General features: G+C 37.2%; 3 protein-coding genes across 3 annotated transcripts in view; 2 read left to right on the top strand and 1 right to left on the bottom strand.

The window, feature by feature from the left end:
* The window catches only part of LOC109148694 (polyubiquitin-like), a 2,718-nt gene extending 582 nt beyond the window's left edge, over positions 1-2,136 (top strand). The window contains exons 1-2 of the mRNA XM_019296432.1: positions 1-1,297; positions 1,374-2,136. The exon at positions 1-1,297 is cut by the window's left edge and continues 582 nt beyond it. Of these exons, the coding sequence (XP_019151977.1) occupies positions 1-699 (699 nt within the window). The 3' untranslated portion in view covers positions 700-1,297; positions 1,374-2,136. The remainder of the gene's footprint in view (positions 1,298-1,373) is intronic.
* Positions 2,137-3,382: 1,246 nt separating this feature from the next.
* On the top strand, positions 3,383-4,797 carry LOC109148739 (DNA-binding protein S1FA-like). Its single transcript, XM_019296460.1, has 2 exons — positions 3,383-3,548; positions 4,332-4,797. Exons 1-2 carry the CDS (start codon positions 3,492-3,494, stop codon positions 4,536-4,538), a joined length of 264 nt encoding a protein of 87 aa, XP_019152005.1. The 5' UTR covers positions 3,383-3,491; the 3' UTR covers positions 4,539-4,797.
* Positions 4,798-5,679: 882 nt separating this feature from the next.
* Positions 5,680-6,962, bottom strand: LOC109148725. The gene is made up of 2 exons (XM_019296454.1): positions 6,896-6,962; positions 5,680-6,831 (listed from the first exon to the last, which is right to left on the bottom strand). Exon 2 carries the CDS (start codon positions 6,779-6,781, stop codon positions 5,810-5,812), a length of 972 nt encoding a protein of 323 aa, XP_019151999.1. The 5' UTR covers positions 6,782-6,831; positions 6,896-6,962; the 3' UTR covers positions 5,680-5,809.
* Positions 6,963-8,678: the final 1,716 nt, after the last annotated feature.

The raw sequence follows: 8,678 nt of genomic DNA, 5'->3' as shown, positions 1-8,678 counted from the left end.
GGAGGGATGCAGATCTTCGTGAAAACCTTGACTGGTAAGACGATTACTCTCGAGGTCGAGAGCTCCGATACGATCGACAATGTCAAGGCTAAGATTCAAGACAAGGAGGGTATTCCGCCGGATCAGCAGCGATTGATTTTCGCCGGGAAACAGCTCGAGGACGGACGAACCCTAGCTGATTACAATATACAGAAGGAATCAACACTCCACCTCGTTCTCCGTCTTCGCGGAGGTATGCAAATCTTCGTGAAAACTCTGACTGGGAAAACTATCACCCTAGAAGTTGAAAGCTCGGATACAATTGAGAACGTGAAGGCGAAGATTCAGGATAAAGAAGGAATCCCTCCCGATCAGCAGAGGTTGATTTTCGCGGGTAAACAGCTCGAGGATGGCCGAACCCTAGCCGATTACAATATCCAGAAAGAATCAACGCTGCATCTGGTTCTGAGGCTGCGCGGTGGTATGCAGATATTCGTGAAGACATTAACTGGGAAGACAATCACTCTGGAGGTGGAGAGCTCCGATACAATTGATAATGTCAAGGCGAAAATCCAAGACAAGGAAGGCATTCCTCCAGACCAGCAGCGCTTGATTTTCGCCGGGAAACAGCTCGAGGATGGGCGCACCCTAGCCGATTACAACATCCAGAAGGAATCCACTCTCCATCTTGTTCTCCGTCTTCGCGGTGGTGATATCTGAAGATGCCATTTTCTTAATGCTCATTTCTTTGTGTTTATGTCTCTTAAATCTTAATAGTTGGTTGAAAGGATTCCCTATTTTCTACTGCTGCTAGACTTGATTTACTTTTGTTTATCTGCAAATAAATTCATTCAAATATAGAATATGCCTATCTTGTAGTGCTGTGATATGCCTAATGTTTGGCTCTATGTGGGAAATTGCCTATACAGATTCTTGAGATATACCCAATGAGTGGTCTTTGTAGTGTGGGATGGAGAAACTGATTTGGCATGCAAAACATGTGGAAAAAGAGTCTCCATTGTTCATGACCACATCTAGCCTTTTCAAATTGGCCCCACACAATTTGCATATATTTTTATACCACAACCCTATACTCTCAGTTTTCTTATCCTCTTGAAGGTTATCAATATCCATGGCAGAAAGCTATGAATTTTCATTGTTAGGTGTCATGGACTGTCTCTGGTTTTACCAGTCTATATTCTTTACAGAAACCCCTACAGTACTATGTCCAAAACCCCTTGAATCACTTCAATATTCTCGAACCTCATCAATGGCAGGAAACGATTCATCTTCAACAGTTGATGAGATAACTTCACAGGTAACATCATCATCAGCCACCTAAACCCATGAATTTTATCACTAATTTTTTGAAGTATGCTGCTTTTGTCAATTAGGATGAAGATGTAGAAGAAGAAGAAGAAGCTAGGCAGAATGAGACCACAGCAAAGGAAAGGCTAACAAGATTAGATCTTGCAGCCTGCAAAAGCCAGTCTCATACATCTTCACCCTCTCTTGATAGAAGCTGCAAGAGCTTAGGGGAGCTCGAGCTCGAAGAAGTAAAGGGGTTCATGGATTTAGGTTTCATATTCGACAAAGAACGGACAAGCAAGAAGACGATGAGCGTCGTTCCTGGCCTGCAAAGACTTCAACTGATCAAAGCTAAACCAGAAAGAGTGTTAAAGAGTTGGAATTCTCAAAGAGAACACGAAGACGAAGATGACATGGAAAGAGGCAGAGTGAGGCCTTACCTATCAGAGGCATGGCTCATAAAGAGTCCCAATTCACCATTGCTAAATCTAAGGATGCCAAGGGCCTCTGCAGCTGCTGATGTTAAGAGGCATCTTAGACATTGGGCCAAAACAGTTGCAACTGTGATTCGTCAAGAATCTTGACAGTGCCATGAGAGATCCTATGGAATTTTCATCTGAGAGGCCACAAATAGTAGCCAGCAAAATAATGCACCACGTCACTGCTGACATAGCAGTGTACCATATACCCTGCCTAGCATACTTTTTGTTCTCCCAGGTTATATATCAACCTCAACCTCTCTCAACTAGGTCAACTTCTCCCAGATCTCCACCCACAACTGCAAATACTGAGTTGTATATAGTTTGGTTTCGTGTAAAATTAAGAAGACTTACCTGGTTCGTTTTGTTATTTAGTTTTACCCGGTTTTGCACTTGTTGCTTCAGATGCCACTTGTACATGTGGGTGTCTAAAAAAGTGTTAAATGTATTTCCTTAATTATAAGATAGCACATCCACTCACTTAACTCCGGTCACTTAATTATATTACTTGTGTAGCAAATAAATTTCATTTTAAATCAATGTTAAGTGATAAAATGTGTTCACTTCATCATTGAAGGAACGATAAAATTGAGGAAAAACCAATACGTTCACTACAAGATTAGCATATTCTACATTGAGTTTTAATAATGAAGTATTATTTAATTACAAGATTGTAACTAAAACTAAGCATATAGCTCACAGTATAATTTACACAAAATTAATTTAGTTAGTTCAACCGAATTTTATTGTACAAAGGTAATGGGTGAAAAATATTGGGTTACAAAGTGACGCGATTTATAACTTTTTTTAGCAATATTTTTTTAGGGTTATTAAAGAGATCACTCAATTGCAATTAGATCATTGAACTCAAAAAATGCAATGGGATCTCTGAATAACACAAACTCATACAATTTTTTAAAAATAATTTTAAATAAAATAATTCATTAAAATTTAAAAAAATCAGGAACTATCGGAGACAAATAGGTTCCAACCAGTTCCGTCTCACCTCTATGACAGGAGACGAAGATCTTGTCTCCATAGCCAGGAGGTCATGGAGACGAAGACGGCTGGAGACAATTGACTTCAGCATTTTTTTTTTTAATTTTAAATAATTATTTTTAAAAAATATTTTTAAAATTGGTAACCGTCACGTTAGCATAATTTCATATAAACAGATCATTTTTTGAGTTGAATTATATGAGTTTGTGTTGTTTAGGAATTCAATTGCATTTTTTGAGTTTGATGACTTAATTGCAGTTTGGTGTGCAGAATGCATATTTGATCCTTATTCTTTTTTATAAAAAAAAAAAAAACTATAATCTAACATATTTATAGTATAAATAATATATGATCAACATGATTATTTCAAACATCCTTGATTTGAATGGAACTCAAACATGTAACTTTTCATTTGAAATGATATCATCATAGCAGGTCTTTTTCAACAACCTTTTGGCAAGGACTTTTAAGCTTATTAGGAGTTGCCAAGATTAAATGTGTCAAGCAAGGAGTAAAAACAGAGTTGTATATACTGGATTTACGTTTTGCTTGGGTGGATTCTAGAGCCTTCTTTTACAGTAACCGACGACCAATAAGGAAAAAGTAAGAAATAGGAGGACCATGGAGCAAATACTAGAACTGACTGTTTCTGGGCTACCGATTTTAAGAGCAAATGAGCCATCAGAGTTTAGCTTCAGCTCTTCGCTCTAATCGTTCCTCTCAGCTATGGATTACGAAGAAGAGTTTGCAGATCAGCATGTTCCTCCGTCTTTCGATCCAATGGTAAATCTTTCTCTAATCTCTCTAATTACATTTCTCTGCTAAATTTTGTTCATTTTCGCATAATCTTCGAGACTCATTTCCTGGTTAGATTCTTTTTCTACACGGGGAATGGCGGATATATATGTAATCGGGAAAGTTTATGGTTTGTTTGATTCGGATTTATATGTAATAGGATAGCATTTGTGTGTGTGTTTGTGCGTGAGCTGCGGGAAATTGTTTGTCTCGTAAAAATAAACGAAAAATGCAGAGCACCTTTCTGCTCTGGATCTATCCGAATTATGAGGTTGAGTCTTTCTGTTCTAGGAATTGGTGTTTCAAGGCTCCTTTTTTCCTATCCTTTTCTTAAATTCTTCTTCTCTAAAAAGTTGAATCCTTATCCTCAAGAGTCTTGTCTTCACAATTAGCCTGACAGAGCATATAGGAAAATATAAATCAGAATAATTCAATGGCTCGATCAGCAGACAAGGTCAAATGTCAGACAAAATTTTTACACTGTCACTGCTAAGTTTTGAACATTGATAAATATTGCATATTGAACTAATGAGTTAAAGCTCATTCGAACTAAATTCTGGGAATAGAGGATCAACATATAATATTTATACTCCAATTATGGATTTAGACTTTTAGTATGGTAAAATTTGTAGGAAAAAATCAGTATTTCATAGAAATTTACTTGAATTCTGCAAAAACAAAAATCATTGGTTTCTTTGGTTAATGCATACTCTATAATATTATGCAAAATTGTAACCAAAACTTGTATGATGTGTGACAATGGATGAACAGAAAAACGTTGTCACAGGCAAGGGATTGAACCCAGGATTGATTGTGTTGCTTGTGATTGGTGGACTTGTGTTGGCATTCCTTGTTGGAAACTACTTCCTATACATGTATGCACAGAAGACACTTGGCCCTAAGAAGAAGAAGCCAGTCTCCAAGAAGAAGATGAAGAGGGAAAGGCTGAAGCAAGGTGTCTCAGCACCGGGAGAATAGATCATCCATCAATGGACACCCATCTAGAGGGCTCCAAGTTCCTATATGAGTTTGTTAATTTTGTTCTATTTTCAGTTCATGTAGTTTGCTTCAGTTTGAGACTTGATTAGCAATGTGAAGAAAATAAGTAGAGAGATGGTTGGGGTTTGCAATGAACAATAATATCCCCTCAACCTCATCTACCTGTGATATCACTGCAAAAAGTGAAAGAAAAGCAAGATATGGGTAGGTGGAATAAATCTCTTTTGATTTCTGAATTTGTAGTGATGTGTCACTTCGATTATGCCCATGCGGCCATATGCATGATGATGAAGTTCAGAGCATACTATAAGAAGATCAATTTGAAAACCAATTCTAACCTGGCTCAAGGTATTGATCTAATAGATGAGAAGTTTCACTTGTTGTCAGGAATTAGAGGTTTGGACTTAGATTTGGATTAGATTCCTTGTGTGCAGAAGTATATAATGTCACAAATTATCACGCACAGTTTGCGTGACTGTGTTAAACCTAATAAATGAACCGGCCAACTGATTAGCTTGTCATGGTAGGGAGTGACAATAGCGTCAAAGGGTTGTTCTGTCACTGAGTTGTCCAGGTATGCGAGTTGAGGGAGTTCGGACACAACTAGTCAAGAGGTATTGTTGTTCTTCTGATTAACCTATGGCATGACGAAACCAGTTTAGTATGGTATGAAGGTAAGACTGATTCGCGAAGTAAGAGGGGTCTCAAGACACCACACGAAGGATGTGTGCTACGCTGAACTCTAGGTCCCTTACACAAAAGTCAGAAAACTTGGATTATAAAAAAATAAAATAAAAAAATAATTTCACGCCACCCCCAAACCAAAGAAACACGTAGATGAAGGAGACAGTTGAGAGAAATTGAATTTTATGGCACCACACAAGTACTGTAATATACATACAAAATGCCCTCGGAGTGCGTTGCAGACCGCTGACATCTCGCAACATAAAAACATAAAAAGCATCATTAACCATTTCGTCCTCTTCCACGCATCCTATGTTCCACTATACCACTCAACCCTGTAACTTTATACATACAACAATACCTTCCTTATATATCTTATTTTTAATAAATTTTTCCATAAATTTTTTTTATAATAAAAATAATAAAAAGATAGATAGAATCTTAACATATTATCTGACTTGATTATTACTGTATTTTTTCTTTAAGATTTTGGGTAAACAAAATTAGTACAGAAATATTATACCCAGTAAATATAAACAAAAAGTAATTCATAATTGTGATGTCTATCAATGAAGCTGGGGCTCTGCAAATCTTCTTAGTTTCCAGAAACCAGCATCTGGAACGAGTCTTTCCCCTGTTCTTGCTGGTTCAGATTTGCACCTTGTGAGCAACAATGGGTGGACTTTATTACTGGGTTCTTGAGGACTTTCTTCTCTGCATTTTTCACCATTTGAGCTCCCAAAATCTTCACTTTCTTGGCTCCTCCCTGATTCCAGAGCTTCTGCGTTTCCACAATCTGGTGAAGAAGTGGGCTTTTCTTGGATGAGTAGTAGTAATGTTTGAGGCAAATGCTTGGATTCAATCCCGGAATCATCTGTTTGTGTGGGGGGCTTTAATGGCGAACCCCAGAACCTACAAGCCAGCGATGAAGATCTATATGGAGCAGATCTACACCGGGTTAAAAGCAAAGCATTCTTGGGTGGTGAAGATGAAGATCCAAGAAAATTGTTGTTATCTTCTTGGACTAAAGCTTCGATTTTTACACCATTTTCTTCACTGCCACTGCTCTCCTCCGCCGGAGAACCGGCGGTGTGGGCTCGCCTGCAAGACCCGAACCCGAAAAACCGTCCACATTGGCGTAACAAGGAGGGGAGTGGTCTGGGTTTGCAGAGTTTCTTCGAGAATCCATGGCAAAACAGAGTCTTGCGGGCCCAACAACAGGGGAGTTGATCGGAGGAGGAGGGGGGCGAACTTTTTTTCCGGCGAGACTCGGAGCGTTTGACGCCGCCTCCGGCGGACTTGGTGGATCTTCTGACCCGGACTTGGCCTATGCAAGTGACCTTGGGAGAAGATGGCTCCTGGGAAATCTCAACGCCGGCCGCCGTGTTCTTCCTACGCATGAACAACGAGCGTGAGCGCGACCTCCCTTTGCTCTTGCTCCCGGCATTGCTCCTCAGAAACCTCATCAATGGCGGCGGAAACTTCTGGGCTCTACTGGGGCTTGAAACTGGCTTCGTTGAACCCTTCATCATCTTCATCGCCTCTCAACTCAGACTCACTGTCAATATATGAGCGCATATATATATATATATATATATATATATATATATATATATATATATATATATATATATATATATATATATATATATGCACAAGTTTCAGTGGGGTTAGAGTGGTAGAGAGAGTAATAAGAGTTGATGTTAGGACGGTATTGAAGTTGATACTTGATATGCTGTGGTTAATGAATCCCCCTCCCCAAGGCCCCACACCCCGCGAGAGAGTAGGAGTTGAAGTTAGGAAGGGATTGAGGTGGCCCAAGTCCCACACCTTACACGGAAGGATGTTAGAGACTCGATGATTCAGCAGACAGGACTAAATGTAATTGTACAAGAGATTGTTCACTCTGGGTATAATCTCTATATTAATGTTGTCTAGGTTTGAACATTGACTCAAATATTATTTACTGAATCTGAGTTAAGCCCGTGCGAACATATGATGTGGTTAATTGATGCGTGTCGTTGGTGTCCCCACACATTGACCCGACATAATTTGTTAATATGGTAAATTAATTTAGCAACCCATTAAGTGAGAGGATTAATGTTACTGCACACAAATAATCTACCATATTAGGTGTGAGAGTTAATTTCATTTTTGGTCCTAAATTTATAGGTGGCAGTCCACTTTTAGTTCTTTTTTATCAGAACATTCCTTTTTTTGTCATAGTATTATTGTGACATGACCAATTTTGGTCCTCTATCAACAAAATTGTTGAAATTTCGTTAAATAGAAAGACATTGTGATTTTTTAATACAAAGTGCATTGACCCGTTATATATTTTATACTTATTTTTTGAAAACAAATCATAATTGAAGAGCGTAATGCTCTTGTATTTATTGAAATTTCAATGATTTTTTTTAATAGAGAACCAAAATTGGTCATGTTACAATAATACTAGAACAAAAAAAAAAAAACCTAAAAATATACTGTCACCTATAAATTTAAAACCAGAAATAAAATTAACTCTTAAATGTGACTCTCAAATTAAGACTATTAAGATTTAATCATGTATCATTGCTTATTGCCAACCAAACAACTTAGATAGTCGTGTGTGGGTTAAAGAACTATAAAGAAGGTTATTTTAATGGCGCACAGATGGGGTGAATCAGAGTGGTGGACTTTTTAGTAATCTAGTCCCACTCATCCAGCTTGTCGCTTCTGTTTGCCTTTATTACACATTCTACTTGGTATTCCAGTTTTTATTTTTATTTTTTTTAAATTTAATTTGCATTATCATAATCATAATAAGAAAAGTTGCAAATCGTGAATATTATAAGATAAGATTAGGGAAATTTAATATTACCAACGGAAAAGCTCCATTAGACACGTCATACCTTTTTTTATTAAAAGGTGTAATTTGCACTTTTAGTAAATTACCGGATTGCTAAAATAGCATCTAAGTTTGCTGATTTGGCATTCAAGCAAGCATTTTAGAGGTAAAGAATTTTTTTAAAAGAAATTAATTTACCTATTATATAGTGAAATTTAAAAAGAATAAATAAAACTCATCTGAAGCTATTAGTCTTTACCTTTGATTTTGTCTCTAGATTGGATACGAAGAGCTTCATCTCTGCATTAGAGACGAATAATAGGTCAAAAGCTTGTTTCTTTGTTATTTTTTATGTGAAAATTTTAAAGAGATGTAAGGTTAATGCACCCCGGAAATGAAAATCCTTTTTAAGTAAAATGAAATTCAGCTGTATATTGTGATTTGATGAAATCATTGTTATAGATAGAAAGTCCCTTTTTTAAAAAAGTTTTTGACAAGCATAACGTATATTCAATTTTAAAAAAAATGTATTTTATTATATGACTCAATTGTTATTTTCAAAAGTTAAAAACTTGTGTAAGATCGTTTCACAAATCTTTGTCCGT

This window comes from Ipomoea nil, unplaced genomic scaffold (assembly GCF_001879475.1).
Source record: "Ipomoea nil cultivar Tokyo-kokei standard unplaced genomic scaffold, Asagao_1.1 scaffold0268, whole genome shotgun sequence".
Taxonomy (NCBI): Eukaryota; Viridiplantae; Streptophyta; class Magnoliopsida; order Solanales; family Convolvulaceae; genus Ipomoea; species Ipomoea nil.
The sequence above is the reverse complement of the archived record's forward strand: the minus strand, read 5'-3'. Positions and strand labels throughout refer to the sequence as shown.

Coding starts and splice junctions, on each gene's coding strand:
- LOC109148739 (XM_019296460.1), top strand. CDS start 3,492: ATGGATTACGAAGAAGAGTTTGCAGATCAGCATGTTCCTCCGTCTTTC. Junction 3,549..4,331: donor CTCCGTCTTTCGATCCAATG/GTAAATCTTTCT, acceptor ATGGATGAACAG/AAAAACGTTGTCACAGGCAA.
- LOC109148725 (XM_019296454.1), bottom strand. CDS start 6,781: ATGAAGATGATGAAGGGTTCAACGAAGCCAGTTTCAAGCCCCAGTAGA.